Here is a 17,498-nt window from a genome sequence, read left to right on the forward strand (position 1 = left end):
AAGAGACTCTGAGACTGGAGGATGATTCTCAATGGCATCCCGTGCGTACATGCAGGTCTGTAATCTCTCCGACGTTATTAGCAGCTGGAGCTTTGGCATCCTCTTTTGTCCGAGGTCATGATAATATTTTTTCTTTGAAAGCAGGTCAGTATTACTATGCCCCCTGGCTGCTCTTCAGCCTAAGAATACTGCACTAACAGCATCATATACAATATCCCCTCAAACCGTAATGACTGGAAGATGGGGGCTGCAGCTGCTCGTATGGATATTTGGATGTGTACATGGTATCCATCCTCAAAAAAAAAGGCTATTAGAGCGGAGAAAAGGAGTCAGATAGCTGCAGTAACCATGGGGCCAGTTAGAGGGTGACCTTTGTGAAAGAGGAACTAATTAGCTGTGTTTTTTGAGGAGAAAAAAAACGGACTAAAAAAAAATACACGTTACAAAGTCAGACATGCGTCTTTGGTCGGCAGATGCGCACAAGAGAGCCATTGTCGGGTCCCCTGTGAGGGGAGCAAATCTGGTAGTTAGTATGGTTTCTTTTTTTCTTCCTAACACACTTTCAAACATCCCAGTGACCCATTTCCAGGGGATCAGATAAACCACCACAGACCACAGCTGACAGGTAAAACGTGATATTTTTACTCCACGTGCTCAACGCTCACTTTGATCAAATATAGAAAGAGGAGAGCAACGATAACATTTTAAACTGTTCAGATGTGCTGCAATGGTAATATGAAAGGAGAATGCAGCACAATGGCTCTGGGCAATCTGGTTGCACGAGCACAAGTCTGACGCTGAGAGTGTGGTTAGAGCTTCTGAACGTTCTTCCATGAGAGAAAAATGTTTTGAAGCTGTCGTTATTGTTACTCTGACTTAGTCTTGCAGTACTGCGTGCGCCCAGCCTGCTGCTTTGACTCTGCCCTAGTTTTAGCCTGCATTAAAATGTGTTATTTAATGTGGTTCTACATCTATTCACATCATGCAGATTCTTAGACTGTGTCGGTGCTGGAAATGCTTTGTTTCTTTCACCTCCCTGCTTGGTGCATCTTATAAATCTCTGTTTTGCCATCTAAAATGAGGCTCAGCCCTGCTCAATCTTAAGCTTATAGTTGGTTATAGTTATCTCTTGTAATCTCTGCATGCACGTTTTTTAAATAGGTCATAATCAGACCACTGCTCTTTGTCTCTCCCCAGCCATGGCTGCCAGTTTGAGCCTTTTTTCTTATTTTTTAAAGTACTTATCAATAGTGGTGTTTTTCTGTAACCCTTAAAGCAGGGCTATTCAATTGGCGGCCCGCGGGCCACATGCGGCCCACCAGGAGCTTTTATGTGGCCCCTGGTCATATTTCAAAAAAGGGGGAAAAAAAAAAAAAAAAAAAAAAAAAAAAAAAATTTTAATAATAGTTATGCACCGAATGTTCGGCCGAAAATAGCAAAAAAAAACACTTTCGGTGTTCGGTGGAATAAGTGGGGAAAAAAACCGAACAGTTAATAACGGCGTGTGATGACGTAATCAAACAGCGAACAGCTGGAGAAGGTCCTCGCTGCAGCACCGCGGAAGGGGGCGGGGCGTCGGACATCACAGGGGCGGGGCGTCGGACATCACAGGGGATGGATGGATTGTTTTTTAAATGTTTTTTAAATGTTAAAACATTTTAAAAACTCTGTGGAAAGTGTGTGGGGAGCTTTTGGGCGGAAAAGTTGCAACTGAACCTAGTACCCCTCGCTGCAGCACCGCGGAAGGGGGCGGGGCGTCGGACATCACAGGGGCGGGGCGTGATATCAAAATGACACAGCACCATCTGGTGACCATTTCCAAGAATTACAAATGCAAATTTATATTCAAAGTCATCATTATACAGATGAATCTCCGAAAATAAGAATACCGTGCAAAAGTTAATTTCATAATATGCAAAGATAGATATTATATAAGATTATAAAATATACTTGTAATATAATTATTATGTTTAATATTACATAATTATAATAAAAATATATAGATTGTCATTGGGTATTGAGTGTGATGAGTAGGCTAGCACTAAAAATCATTGGTAGTAATGATTCCATATATACAAATTACATTTTTTCAACAAACAAAAGAGGGACAAGGACAACAAAAGCAGGTGTTTTGTGTTAATGTGTTTATTCATTCAGCGAGTCAGCAGTGAGGAGACGCTGCCCAGAGAGTTGGAAAACTCAAGAGATGACTCCATTTATACCAGTGGCTCACAGTGAATTCAGTAGCAGGACTTCAGTTCAGTTGCAACTTTTCCGCCCAAAAGCTCCCCACACACTTTCCACAGAGTTTTTAAAATGTTTTAACATTTAAAAAACATTTAAAAAACAATCCATCCATCCCCTGTGATGTCCGACGCCCCGCCCCTATGATGTCCGACGCCCCGCCCCTGTGATGTCCGACGCCCAGCCCCTGTGATGTCCGACGCCCCGCCCCCTTCCGCGGTGCTGCAGCGAGGGGTACTAGAACAGCTGGAGTGAGAAGAGAGAAGGGCCGATGCGCTGGAGAACGTTCACTGTCTGATATGACGAGATCCTCCAAGAAAATAACTTCAGTTCCGAGCTCGAGCTGTTTTCTTTTTATTTAAACTGTTTTTGAGAGAGTGCCAGCTGCGCTGCGCTGCGCATAATTTTGTTGGCCCGCTGCCAGCCTTGAGACACATGCAGACACACAGGCAGACAGACATGCCAGGAATGCGTTCACACAAGGTGCGATTTTTATTTGTAATGTGTGCAGAGAATGCATATAGCATTTAAGTTTAAGATGCTTGGTAGCCTTTTTTTTTTAGTTGGTTAACGATGCATAGTGTTTGTACATGTTAATCTCTGTTGGAGATGTTTTTTACTTTTTTACTTTACTTTTTACTGCTTCTAGGATTGGCCTGACATTTTTTTCATTTGAATAAGTGAGGACTTTGCATTTCAAATGGAACTTCTAAGCCTCCTATAATTTAATGTGATTGTTTTGTTTTGCTGATATAAAGCACAGATGTGTCATTAATAAAGGAGCTTATGGTTAATATTTTGGTTGCTTATTTATAACATCAAACTGGCTACTATGGACTGAAATACTTGTGCTCAATGCTTAATATAATATTCAAATAAGGAAATCTTGGTGGAAAGTGGTGCTTTGTCATTATGGCGTGTTTTATTAAAAGTAGGTCAATATCAACTTCATCACGTTTGCACAATGCATGGTTTCAAAATGAACTTGCATTTAAAATAATATTTCTTTATTTGAATATTATATTTGGGTCAAAGACGTATAAGGCCTTTGAGTAGCCCATTTTTAAAATACTTAAAATAAAGATATTTTTGGCCATTTTCCAAACATTTGAAATGTAGTGTACACATACATGTATGTGAAAACTTCAAACAAAGGTATTTTAGTGTTTTTAAACCTTTAAACCGTCATTTGGGGCGACCATTTATCTCAAAATGAATAGGGTGGTCACCCCACATGATATCAAAATGTGACGTATACACTGCAGCAGTTAGAAAGAGGATTTATTTGTAAAGGAGAGAGAGACTACTGACCTGCAGGTTGTCTCTCTGGGACCCTCAGAGTAACTGGCTGATGCAACATCCTCTTTGAGATGATTGACAATATAAAAGTCCCTCAATTGTATTTTTTTCATGGTCACCCCAGATGATAATTCAGACAATGAACATATTCGGACAAGATTAGTTTGTGTATTATGATTGAAATGTGTGTACAAATGTTCCATAACTTTGTCAATAAATCTAAAACAAGTTTGAAAGTATGCCCAATAGGGCAAGCATTATTTTTAAATTGTTTTAATGTGATTTAAAACCAGTTGTCCAAACAGAAGTCAAGGCCGGACGGTCACCCCACATGATGTTTTCACACTTCAGATGGCAGAAAATGACCAATAACCAACATGTTTAAATAAAATAAGAGTGGGCACATGTAGAAGGAACGTATTAGACATACATGTTATATTTTTTATTCATTTTTATGTTTATTATTAGGTAGAAAGTTCCATCGGACAGAAAAAGTAAGCGTCACGTCTTTGACCCATTTAACATTCACAATGACTAAATCTGGAGACAATTAATACATAATTCATATGTAAACTAGATATATTCAAATGTATAATACAAATGTATTATATATACATAAGTCTTCGTCTTTGAGTGCAAAATACATTTTGAAAACCCCTAAATTTTCAAATTGTGCGGCCCTCTCCATACAGTCCTTTTGCAGATGTGGCCCCCGGCCGAATCTAATTGAATACCCCTGCCTTAAAGGTTTGAGTTCATCCCATTTTAACTCATATTATTTTAAAAACAGAGCATCAGTTTCTGTAGAAACAGTTCATGACCTTAACAAGACTGAATACTGAATTTATCTGGAGGCTGTTTTCTGTTGCACCTCATCATACATAGGATGTTTTTTGTAAATGTATTATATATATATATATATATATATATATATATATATATATATATATATATATATATATATATATATATATATATAAAGACAGATTTCATGTTCATCATATGAAAAAATCTTTTCATCGTTTAACTCAACACAGATGACGCTTGTTATTATTCGTAGCTGTGTGAGAGTATTTCTTTTTGTTTTCACAAATCCTATAATATTTAGATCATAACCACATGCTTCCAAAAATTAGTTTGGACACAGTCCGAAATCTAAATAAGGACAAAATGCAATGATTTAAGGTTTGTATTTCAGAATAAAACAACCATATAAAAACACATTCAATTAAGACCTGTCATCATTTGGACTGTTATTTTCATTTCATTTTTATTTTTATTCATTCATTTATTCAAACAATGACATAAACATTATCTGTACATCATTTATATTTTCACTAAACATGGCACACTTTTTCTTTTTGAATTGAACAGTATTAGGCAGCAAAATACCTGGAATTTGTTTTTCAGATTTGCCACTAAGGAGCCCAACGGGTTGTTACTGTATAACGGCCGCTTCAACGAGAAACATGACTTCCTCGCTCTAGAAATCATCAATGAGCAGATACAGCTCACCTTCTCTGCAGGTAGGACATTTCTTCATCAATGTGATTTTTCTTTCTTTTTTTAACTTATTTTTTTATGATTCCTGCACAGTTATCACATTTTTAACTGTTTACCAGGAGAAACCAAGACTACAGTTTCCCCGTTCATTATGGGAGGTATCAGTGATGGCCAGTGGCACATGGTGGAGGTCCACTACTACAACAAAGTGAGTGGGAACTATCTCTGTTTCTTTTTAGATGTTTTAATTGTGATAAACATGGCTCTGTTTAAGAAAATCAGCGTTGGTGCAGGTTAGCCCTCACCTCCCTCGTCTCCAATCATGCAACCCTTATAGATGGTCCAGCACGTGGTGACACACATGCCCATCTTTAACTCCACTGGTGAAATGTTTATCTCTAATGCCAGCCTGCACAGTGAAACGCGAGTCAGCACCCAGTTATTTAAATTAATCATATGGTTGTATGCTCTTCGTCCAATACATTTTTCCGGAGGAATTTCGTTTAGCTCTGCTATCCCTTCACACTAGACACTCCTGTCCAGGCTGTTTTTAATTGTGACTCCGCGGTGGAATGAGCTAAATGCTGTCAGAGCAGGAGCATCGTACGGAGCAAACATTGAAAATGAGATGAGGTTTCACAGAAGACAAAAATGATTGGTGAACTGTCAAGGGGCACATAAACACAGAGGATATAGAAGAAAATCACAAAATGGAAACATTGCATAGGCAGGATAGGCACAATCCCAAAAGGATGAGCAAACCAAGCCAGAATTAGGTAGAGGAATGTTGGGAATGATGATAAACTGGCAAAGAACAAAGGAAACTAAAGATAATATATACAACAGATAAAACACAGGTGTGAAGCTAATAAGTGATTAAATACATGTATAAAATAAAACTACAGGAGGTAAAAGTGACTGAGATAAATCTGGAAGTATAACAGAAACAAAGAGCATACTGTAAAACACCAAATGACAGTATTGAATTATCAACACATCACCTTCTAACAGACCTAGACCAGTTTTACGCTGAGCCAATCAGCTGCTGGCCGTTGCTTTAAATCTATTCTTGCATGATAGGGTCAAATATATTTGGTCAATTATAACTAACACGACCATAAAATGTTACTGTGAGACATTATAAAAACAAAATCTGTGATTGAGAACACAGATTTATCGTAGAAGTAATTGGCAACACAAATACTCAGAAGAAACACAACCCTGCAAGTTTGGTTGTTGCTGCCCGAGTCTGGAAATGTGACATTAAGTCAGCTTTTATACATTTGCAAGATAACATTACCTTTTAAAACCAGCTCCGAGTAGAGTTAATCAGGATTCCCATCTTTATCTCGAGCCAAATTCAACCTCAAACCATGCTGCATTCACTGTACCTCAAACGTTGGAATGCACAACTCTTATTCTCTTCTTTTGTTTTGTTTTTGCTCTGCAATTAAAAACTGTTTCTCATCAACATTATATAGTCCACCTTATGCAAGAAATGAGCTAATAATTGTATTCTACTGTAGTTCTACTGTAGTCAGATTTTTTGTCTCACGACTTTGAAATCTGTTGCTGAATGTGTCATTACACCAGAGCCCATCACCACAAAAAGTTTGACTAACTGTAAGAGTTCTATGGGCAGAAATATGTGCCACTAGAAACGGAATTTGAATAATTTATATTTGAATTTGAATTGCTCAACTTGAATAATTTCTACAAAACGGCAAGATATAAATCTACGCTTTTTACACAGAATTGAGAAAACACAATAGGTTTCGAAATATCTAGTTCCCATTGGTTGTTTATATCGCTGAAAGAAAATAGAGGTTATAGTAGGCTACGTGAAAAGGAGTTCTTTGTATCTGCACTCGATTGCTGTTCCTGCGGAAGACCCGGATGTCTGGCACAGTGAAATTGAAATTGAATTGCAAGAACTGAATTTGAATTGTGAGAACTGAATGTAGATTCAGTTTTTCAATGCAATGATTCAAATTAAACAATACAAATTCAAATTATGTGATTCAGATTCAGTTTTTCGATGGAATTATTCAAGTTGAGCAATTCAAATTCAAATATAAATTATTCAAATTCAGTTTCTAGTGGTACATATTTCTGCCCATAGAGTTCAAGCTGGATTATAAGATATAAAAGGAAAAAGGAGAGGAATGTGTGTCAGGGTGTCGCTACCAGTCTTTGTCAGTCAAAGTTTTGTCCAGGTGTAAGTTTGTCTGTCTGTCTTTAGCTGTATGATGCCAGACATACTGAAGATATTCAGAGGGACTCAGGTCACAGTTTCTTTATGTTGTGCAGACCACAGACGGCAGCTGTCATGTATGCAGAGATTGTCAAGACCTCTGAGCGCTGATGCTCTGTCAGACTAAAGTATTGCTACTGAAAGGCTGTTGATTTGGAAGAGAGCCAATGTGCCAACCAGACTATGACAACAGGAGGGGACATAGACAAGACAGAAGAAGGGGTGAATGAATGAAGACCAGAGAATGGGAGGACACTGTTTTTCCAGACATGCTCAGATTGGATTAAATATGTTTAACTGGTACATTTCTCGGTAAGAATATCACAACAGCTCAATCAGTGCAGGAATGTATGGAGCTCTTGTCCGCTCTTTCCCACCCGGGACCAACACACACCAACACACACACACACACACACACACACACAGGATGTCACATTTTTGTCTATTGAGGAAGTCACTTTGCATCAGAAAGGTGTTGCCAGGCAACCCCCCTGCTGTGCAAGTTTTCTTTTCAGTAAGTATGATGACAAGACCGTGTCAGATTTTAGCCAGCAGGAGTGATGAAGAGGGAAAATCTTGTCAAGTTGTGGAAGAAAGGTTGTTGACTCTTGTTCTGCAGCCATTAAATTCTCATTAATCACTTTTGTACAAACAAAAAACAAAACAAACTGAACGGCTCGCCAATTCTTTTGGGATTTCTCTTACTTGCAAGTTTGTCCGTCTGACAACCAGAGTGAAAAAATGAGTTAATATTTCTGCTAGAGCAGCTACTGCTCTGCTTACTGTCCCAGTAAAAGTAGCCTCCCGCCGAGTTGGTGGCATATTACTTAAACCTTTTAAGTGATTTGCTTCTCAGTTTTGAATTGATAATATATCTTCCATGAAGTGAATATGACCACTAATTTCTTAAATATATGCTGTATTTTTTTGCTCAGCTGTCATTTTAGAAGATGTATTTTGTTATTCCATCTAAGTGTTTTCTCTCTGCATGTCAAAAAACGAATATTGGAAATGAGATTGTACAGTAATAGGAATGGGTGATATTTTACCGTTCACGATATACCGTCAAAAAAATTCCTCGCGATAAGAATTTGTCATCTCGCAGTAAAAACGATAAATTCCCGTTGATGATGTTTTTGTGTAAAGCTGATTTTTGGAAGGAAGGAAGGAAGGAAGGAAGGAAGGAAGGAAGGAAGGAAGGAAGGAAGGAAGGAAGGAAGGAAGGAAGGAAGGAAGGAAGGAAGGAAGGAAGGAAGGAAGGAAGGAAGGAAGGAAGGAAGGAAGGGAGAAAACAAGGAAAGAAGGAAGGAAGGGAGAAAAGAGGAAGGGAAGAAAGAATGAAAGAGCAGGAGGAAAGAAGGAAGGAAGGGGAAAAAAGGAGGAAGGAAGGAAGGAAGGAAGGAAGGAAGGAAGGAAGGAAGGAAGGAAGGAAGGAAGGAAGGAAGGAAGGAAGGAAGGAAGGAAGGAAGGAAGGAAGGAAGGAAAGGAGAAAAGAGGAAGGGAAGAAGGAAGGAAAGAGCAGGATGAAAGGAGGAAGGAAGGGAAAAAAGAAGGAAGGAAGGAAGGAAGGAAGGAAGGAAGGAAGGAAGGAAGGAAGGAAGGAAGGAAGGAAGGAAGGAAGGAAGGAAGGAAGGAAGGAAGGGAGAAAACAAGGAAAGAAGGAAGGAAGGGAGAAAAGAGGAAGGGAAGAAAGAATGAAAGAGCAGGAGGAAAGAAGGAAGGAAGGGGAAAAAAGAAGGAAGGAAGGAAGGAAGGAAGGAAGGAAGGAAGGAAGGAAGGAAGGAAGGAAGGAAAGAAAGAAAGAAAGAAAGAAAGAAAGAAAGAAAGAAAGAAAGAAAGAAAGAAAGAAAGAAAGAAAGAAAGAAAGAAAGAAAGAAAGAAAGAAAGATAAATTCCCGTTGATGACGTTTTTGTGTAACAAACATGGCGGATCTGAGAGCGAGATAGATTCATAGTTAAAAAGGTGGAGTTGAATTGGTATTTTTTTTATCGTCATTTTTATCGTTATCGGGATAAATGCCAGAATCGTGATACATTTTTTAGTCCATACCGCCCATCCCTATACAGTAATATCTGTTAAGCTTACAGCCGAGTCTGTCGTTACTGTGAAGGCAAACTTTCAAGGCCGGACAACCCAGAGGTATCCGGGGTTTCCTTAAGCCGTAGCTGAACTAATCCTCTCTTTCTCCACATCCTGTGAGTCGCTGAGGTAGAAACGTGGCTCCGCCCTCGAGAGGTATCCCACGGTGCCCCGCTCTGACCCGTCCCTGTCCGCAGGGGGTGGGGCAGGGTGAGCCAGGGCAGGGAGGGGGGACATTTTAGATTGAAATGTGGCTTTCATAGTAGCGGGGGACTGTGGAGAATGGCAATGACCGCTGCCTTTGTGTTTGGCTCTGCTTCCTTTGGGACCATGGGCAGTGAATGATGCGGCCCCGGGGAAGGTGCCCCTCTCCCTCTCTGTTCTCCAGCGAGGACAGAAAAGCCGAGCAGGAGCGGAGCGAGAGGAGGGTGAAGAAAGGCAGAGAGAAGTATTGACTCTGCGCTTGAGCGCCAACCTCACTTGTTGCTATGGTATTTCCAGTCAATCTTAGATCCCATATTTGCGCTGCCGGCTGCCATGCTCCTCCTTCGCTGCACTCCTGTCACCTCCTGTGACAGCGAACTCATATTCCCATAATCCCCTGTTAGTGCGCTCTTTAAAGTGCTGCAGAGCAAATATGTGCGCTCCAGTCACCTTTGACAGGATGGTGTTTTGTGCAGCAGAGAGACATCGTGACAGACAGTCATTATTGGCGAGTCAATAGCCGTGACTGATGACAGCAGAGGTCGGTGAAAGGATCGTCCAAGCTGGAGTTCTGCCTGTTTCACAGCTTTCACAGCAGAGGGGAAACCGTGGAAAACAGCATGTCAGATGATTTCACCTTTGGCAATTGACACATTTGCTTGTTTCATCATCAACAAATTTCGAACAAATTGCCCTTAGGGAGTATAAACTGCAAAGTAAAAGCTTCCTTTTTGTCTCTGTTTCTATTTTTAACATTTCACTGCTGAGTGATGAAGATTCGGAGCGCATTGTGACTTCCTGTGGGAAAGGTACTCAGTGGCAGGGCCTGTGCTGATTTATACCATCAATTACGTCTCTGAAAACATTTAACCATATTGTCTGGAAAAAGCACACATTGGCTTGTCCTTTTTATTTCACCATGCAAGTTTATAAGAAGTGAGTTTTGAAAATAGATGGCTAACAGCTGCCTGCAAGTTGGCCAGCAGTATAATTAAGATGCTCCTGATGACGCTTGCTGAGCTGTTTACCTTCAGAACAAGAACAAGCTGCACTGACCGTTCCCACCATTTGTCTCCTCAGGTTGAGCTCCATCTTTAATGCCATGTGCAGTCAGCAGTTCAAAATAAATCAGTCCTACTACCGCTTAGCTTGTATGCAATTGTTTTATGCATCATCCTGATTGTGTCCTCTATTTTACACTTTGATTGTGTTTTGAGAAAAAGTTAATTTTTGCGGGTCATGGGGATATGCTGAAGCCTGTCCTAGTTCTCTTGAGCTGAAAGGCAGGTGTGCACCCTGGATCGGTTTTATGTACATCAAATTGAGCAGAGCAAAAAATAAATAAATAAACGACTTATATTTGACAGGGAAGCTTTGATGGGAAACTGCAGGTTAGAAGAACCTTGTGTTGGATTTAGCCATGTCAAATAGCAAATTTACTGACTGCAATCAACTGATTACCTCCCACCTCACCCTCCTCGTCCTAGTCTGGTGGAGTAATTATGGAGCCATTAAAAATACAGAAACGTCAATGTCAGTGCAGCACGCCAGACTCCAGGGAACAACGACCAATGGCATCTCTGAATTGTCTTGAAACGGGGGTTGGGTGAGGTAAGCTTGTTAATATTCACTAGGAGAAGTGCTACCTGATGGGCTGCTGAATACAGTATCAGGTCTGAGTGAGGAGTTCAAGCTAAACTAATCAGAGGCTACAAAAATGCACGCATTTGAAATGGTGAACAAAAATTAAGTTTTTACTTCAATAAAATTGCACCCAGCAGTCCTATATCTGTAGTGACGTATCTCTGAAAGCTAGTTGAGTAATACTGTAGTAAATGGTGTAATACCTCTAAGCTGTACGTTTATTTTTTCTGTTAATGAGTATTCAAAGTGATTAATTTTAGGGGCTTTCTGAGGCTACTTAGTGACTGGGGAGTTTACAGATAAAAACCATACCCTCATGGGCTTTTCCTTGGTTGTAGATGCACATAAATAGTAATGCTGAAGGACCTGCTGGTGGATGTAGGGCGGGGCGATATGGACCAAAAGTCATATCTCGATATTTTCTAGCTGAATGGCGATACTCGATATATATCGATATTTTTTCTGTGCCATAATTGGGATTTCCCCTGAAGCATTATAGCATAGCATCTCTGTTAGCTTAATTTTTTTCTGAGGCAAACCCTTAAAAAAACAGTCAGTTTTAATACAAAGCCTCGTGCCAAATGCCACACAGGTACCTTCATTGGCCCGGTTTCCCATATCAGTTAAGTAGTTCTTAACAGCGAAAGACTTCTTTCAAACCATCTTAAGGAGCCTGTGAAAGAACTACTTAACTGTTAAGAACTACTTAACTGATCTGGGAAACCAGGCCATTAACAGAGGTCTGCACAATATCAAAATCAAAATAAACTGCCTGCATATATAGAATAAAAATGCTTCTTGAACAAAATAAAACAAATATCCCTTTCCTGCATAAAAATTAAATTAAAATACACTGTGCAATTAATACAATGTAGACAGTAACAGCCAGACTTTTCCACTGAGGTTGACAGTTGTGCAAATAACAAAACATTTGTGCAAATCTCAAATAAAACATTCAAGTCAATTTGTCACAAAATAAGCTATATCAAAATCATAAAAAAAAATAAAAAATAAAAATTTAAATTGATATAAACGATATTGTCTCGTACCATATCGCGTTTGAAAATATATCGATATATATTAAAATCTCGATATATCGCCCAGCCCTGACCTACTGGTGGGTGGTAGGCCTGCTGGTGTATTATTACTCCATTCTTCTGTGTTTCCAGCAGTCAGAATAAATCTACTTTGATGAACCTATGTCCTTTAGTGTTTCACAAATGGTTGTCTTCATGCTAGCAGAGCTCCTATTCTGCAGCGTAGACTGTGTAATTACCCTCCGTGACGTCATCCATAGGTTTTTTTGGAGGGTGATTTTGAAGCCTCTTTTTTTCCTCGTACCAAGTGGGGAATAAAAAAGTAGGCCCGGGAAGCCGTCTGGAACATGCCAACCTTTATGTCAATAAAATGTAGCTATGGCTCCAGGCTCCTTCAACCATCTCTGGCAGAAGGGGCTGCGGAGGTGCCGTTGTTTGCAGGAAAAGTGTCATTTCAGTGGCAAAACTCAGAAATGGCTTCCTGCAACTGCTTACCTTCACCAGACTGTAAACCAAGGGTGTCAAATGTGCGGCCCGCAGGCCGCATGCGGCTCGAGAGAGGTTTTCATGCGGCCCGCGAGAAGTTTCCAACGCAAAAAAACGAAATGTTATTTTACTAAAAAGGAAGGCATAAATAATTGCCATGAATCGCAGCATAATCTGATAATATATTTCTTCTACAAATCCATCGTTATTCCACAAATAGAGCAGTTTTCGATATTTTTTTAATTTTCTAGAATGCATTTGCCGATTTTACTTCTTTGTAGACGGTCGTTTATTTGTAATAACTGACTACTATTATATATTTTCGCAGGAAAAATATCACCGCTAAAAAAGATGATAGAAGATATTTATTCGGAGAATTTCAGTTTTGAATACGAGAATAGTGACAAAGTAAAACAGTTAAAAAAGAAGTGCTGACTTTTTCGGCACACTGGCGTAAATATCCGCGCCAATTTTTAAAAATAAATACACTTAATTGTACTGGAAAAATCTCTAAATCACAAAGAAACACTCTTGGATGTAATAAGAAAGATTTTGCTTTTGATTAAATTTCCTATAAAAAAGGGAAATATAAAAAAAACATACTTGTTTCTATTTATCTTTGTAAAATGATATTAAAAGTATCTTACATAATTTGAAAAAAAACGAGAAATTTCAAGAAAAGATCCTGAAGAAATATATTTTACATAATTAGTAAACAAAGTGCATATTTCCCTTTAAAATTAACTAAACTAATATTGGATTAGATAACAATAGTAAAAAAAAAAGTTTAAAACATTTTCCGCACCGTTTTTGTTATTTTGACCGTGTGGCCCGCGAGAAAAAAATTGGTCAAATCCGGCCCGCCAAGCAAAATGAGTTTGACACCCCTGCTGCAAACTGTTCTTTTCTACAGAAAAGTTTAAAAAAAATGTAAATGGGGAGATTGACTCACTTTTGGAGCAGGTCCCTAGTGGTCTTTCGATATACTGCAACTTTTCTTAGTTCAACCTAGAAATGAGATTTTTGTCGCCTGCTCTGAAGTAGGAACTATCAAGGACTCTGTAGTTGAGAATAAAAAAACAAACAAAAGAAGAAGCTAAACTAAGAGTTTGTGAGAGTTATGAAAATATTCCTCCAGCAAGAAAGCACTGCATGTTCAAAGCTCAGTTCTTCTTCTTCGCTGCAGCTCATTCGAAATAAACATATCCCGCGTCATGTTGTGAAGAGTTTCAGGTGAGGAGTTGTGAAATAACTTCACAAGCAACCTTCAATGCTGTAAAAGTCTGCATCTCATTCGGATGACTGATGCCGGGCACACTGGGATCACAAGACTGCAGGAATTTAACCAAACGCAGACTCTCAGTTACAGCCTTGTATTATTGGAGACTCAGAGAATTAATCTAATCTGCTCAGTGTGAAGATCATGTGAGAAACTCAGTTGTGGCTGTGCCTTGGGCTAAAATTATGTCATTACTGGAGTGCCACATAGATAGTGTTTGGTTTTCATAACTCTGCCGGGATAGAGATGTTAAATTAGTTAAACCAGCCAACAGATTCCACGCTCCATCTCCCGCTCTTTTAGTTCAAGAGACCAGACACCAAAGACACAATAATAATCCCCGAGCCTACACAATCAGTTTCAAAGGGATCTATTGTAATTCAATCCCAGAGAGCTAAATATCCCAGGCTTAAAATCCTAATGTCACTTCTTTTGATCATCTCTGGACATGAGACAAGCTAATTCAGTCCCGTCTGACCGGCTGGCCGTGGCGTCCTGTCCTGAGTCGGTCAGCTGTGTGCGAAGGCCCCGGCTGCTCTGCTGGCAGCTCACGACACCAGCTTGAACCCGCGTTTAGGGTTAATATGAGCTCTACGTGACCCCATGGAGGCCAGCCTGTGTGTAAAAAGGTCACGACTTTTTATTGACAGGATCATCATTCTCTCCCCCGCAGTCTCCTCCTCCTTTTGTTGCTCCCCCCAATTGATTTTTCAGGCAGAGAGGAAGATGCTTTGTTGACGGGGGCGATGTCTTGCCGAGGGCAAGTTACGTGTGTGTGTGGTTGTGTGTGTGTGTGTGTGTGTGTGTGTGTGTGTGTGTGTGTGAGTGTGTGTGTGTGTGTGTGTGTGTGTGTGTGTGTGTGTGTGTGTGGACCTTTTTCGTAGGATACAACAAAGGTCATTTGCTTGGCGGTTGTTGTTTTTTTCTTTGGAAAGGCTGGTAAATTCTGTCTGACATTTTCCGATGTTTTTCTGCATTATTCTTGTTTTAAAAAGGAGCAGAATAATAAGATATTTTTATGATAACCCATCAGAGTCCTATTTATAACCGAGTCAAAAAAGCCTTTGTAATATAAAAATAGCAGCATGCTGATGCTGTTTTTCCTCGTCGTCAGTTTTTCATCTTCATGCTGATGCGTTTCTAGGAATTCTCCAATAATGACAAAACTATTGCATTTCTTTTGTAAGCTCTTCTTTGCAAAAATGTTTCCCCCGTAGGTCCTGCCATTTACTGATGAAAACATAAGAGTCCTCTGTTAAATCCTCACTTGGCAGAAAAAATAGAAAACGTAAAAAGAGGCAAACGTTAGAGGTGCAGGTGTAAAGATGCTCTGTACGTCATCTTGACTTTCATGGGTTTGTCTGCCTCCTCTGCAGCCGATCCTGAACCAGGCTGGCCTGCCGATGGGCCCCTCGGAGCAGAAGGTTGTCATAGTGACGGTGGATAACTGCGACACCTCTGTGGCGCTGAGGTTCGGTCACATGATTGGAAACTACACCTGCTCCGCTCAGGGCAGCCAGTCGGGATCCAAAAAGTAAGTCCCCATCTGTAGAAAGAGGAGAAATGTAAAATAAATGAATCCTTTTGTAACTCGAGGTCTGTAAATATCCCTCTCTTGTTTGCTTTGTTTTGTCTCATTCGTTCTTTATCTCGTTTAGATTCTTTGCAGCTGGTTCACTTAGATGTCGAGTAAACTCTTAAACGAATTCCCTCTCCAGGGAACTGGTGAAGCTTTGCTTTTTTTCAGTGGTGCAATATTTATCCTTTTTTGTTTGTTTTCTCTCGCTACGGGGAAAGTAGCATAGTTGAAGTATCTGTAATCCATTTTTTACGTGCGTTTAACAACATTAGCATTGATCATGTGTTTTGGACGAAGCAGAAAGGTTGGTGTGTGAAATGGGCTCCTCTGTGTTGCCAGATCTCTGGACCTGACCGGGCCCCTGCTCCTAGGAGGAGTCCCTAAACTCCCCGAAGACTTTCCTGTTCGCAACCGGCATTTTGTGGGATGCATGAAGAACCTGCGCATCGACAGCCAGCACATAGACATGGCCAGCTTCATCGCTAACAACGGCACTCAGCCAGGTATGCATGAGTCTGCAGCCCCGTCGATTATGTTTCTCCCTTTAACATGAACTGTTAGATCAGCCAAAGGAACTGACACTGGCTGTAATGAGCCCAGCTGCAAGACAGAGTCAATGGGAAATGATTGCTCTACCTGCAATAAATAGATGATTACCTCCTGATTTCTCCTGTGATGTCGTAATGAGATAGGAGAGATCAATTGTGTACTCTTTTACTTTCCCACCCTCCCAGGATGTTCTGCCAAGAGACATTTCTGCAACAATAGCCCGTGTCTGAACGGAGGAACCTGTGTGAACCTGTGGGGCTCCTTCAGCTGCGACTGCCTGCTGGGATTTGGAGGACAGAACTGTGAGAGAGGTCAGTCACATATCATGGGCCATCAAGCTGGAAACACGGATCTGTTCCGAGGCTGTGCATCCTTGATTGAGAGCAAAACTGTAATTGAGTCAGGAGCCGTGATCCATCAGGGCTGATTAAGTCATCTGTGTGCAGCGGGGGGATTTCAGGATGTGTGTGATGTTTGATTCTAGAACTTGAAGATGATGACACCGGGGCTGTTTAATACCTGATTGAGGACAGTCATTGTGAGATTCAAATCTGCTTCAGGTTGAATTTTCTCCAAATTGTGTAATGTTGATCCAGTCAAGACTAATTTCTATTCAACGTCTGAAGATTTACTTTATGTTTATGCTGCAGTGCTCTCTGTTTTTTTTTCTTGTTTTCACCTGATCTATCGTCCAAATGGATTTATGGTTTAAAGAAATTTGAGAAGTGACAGAGGAAGAGAAGCAAAACACATATGATAGTGGTGCAAAAAAGGCTAGCTTTGTTTGAGGTGTCATAGGGCTAGAGGCGGGTTAAAAGATTTATCTCCTGGTGTCTTTTCATGCAGCTCACTTGGATTTATCTATTTAAAAAAAAAATGGTCTGATATTCCAGCAGAAACAGGTGGATGCACCAGTGTAGAAGAAAGAGGAATCTGATGCACAAGAAATCTTCAGAAAACACAACAGAAAAGATAATAGAACAGGAAACAAACCTCCAACTTGATAACAGTGTAGAGATGTCTTGATTTCTGTTTTTCTTTTTCTGTGTATCTGCAAATGTTCTAAACCCCGAATATACCATTTGTACTTTTGGGTCCAGTGTTTTGCTTTGAACATCAAGGTTAAAGGTTTTGAGCCAGTTTCACTCTCGGTTAGCATCTTATTAATTTAATGAGGTTTAATACGGTAATAACTAAACCACAACAATTCAGACTTATTCCACAGTTTAGCTCAAAGTTGAGTCTGATTGCAGTGTGACAACAAAGACAGGTTAATCAGTTAAACCAGAAGTGCACTACAATGTCAACAATAACGCTGCAGAGTCAGTAAAGTCACTTGC

The 17,498-nt window shown here is 40.0% G+C and overlaps 1 protein-coding gene across 4 annotated transcripts in view; it reads left to right on the plus strand.

Annotated features, from left to right (window-relative positions):
* celsr2 (cadherin, EGF LAG seven-pass G-type receptor 2) overlaps positions 1-17,498 on the plus strand; it is an 84,893-nt gene that overhangs the window by 48,035 nt on the left and 19,360 nt on the right. For all 4 annotated transcript variants that reach the window (XM_061727066.1, XM_061727069.1, XM_061727067.1 and 1 more), the window contains exons 4-8: positions 4,954-5,069; positions 5,166-5,254; positions 15,407-15,564; positions 15,949-16,112; positions 16,344-16,469. In XM_061727066.1, the coding sequence (XP_061583050.1) occupies positions 4,954-5,069; positions 5,166-5,254; positions 15,407-15,564; positions 15,949-16,112; positions 16,344-16,469 (653 nt within the window). The remainder of the gene's footprint in view (positions 1-4,953; positions 5,070-5,165; positions 5,255-15,406; positions 15,565-15,948; positions 16,113-16,343; positions 16,470-17,498) is intronic.

This window comes from Cololabis saira, chromosome 8 (genome assembly GCF_033807715.1).
Source record: "Cololabis saira isolate AMF1-May2022 chromosome 8, fColSai1.1, whole genome shotgun sequence".
NCBI lineage: Eukaryota > Metazoa > Chordata > Actinopteri > Beloniformes > Belonidae > Cololabis > Cololabis saira.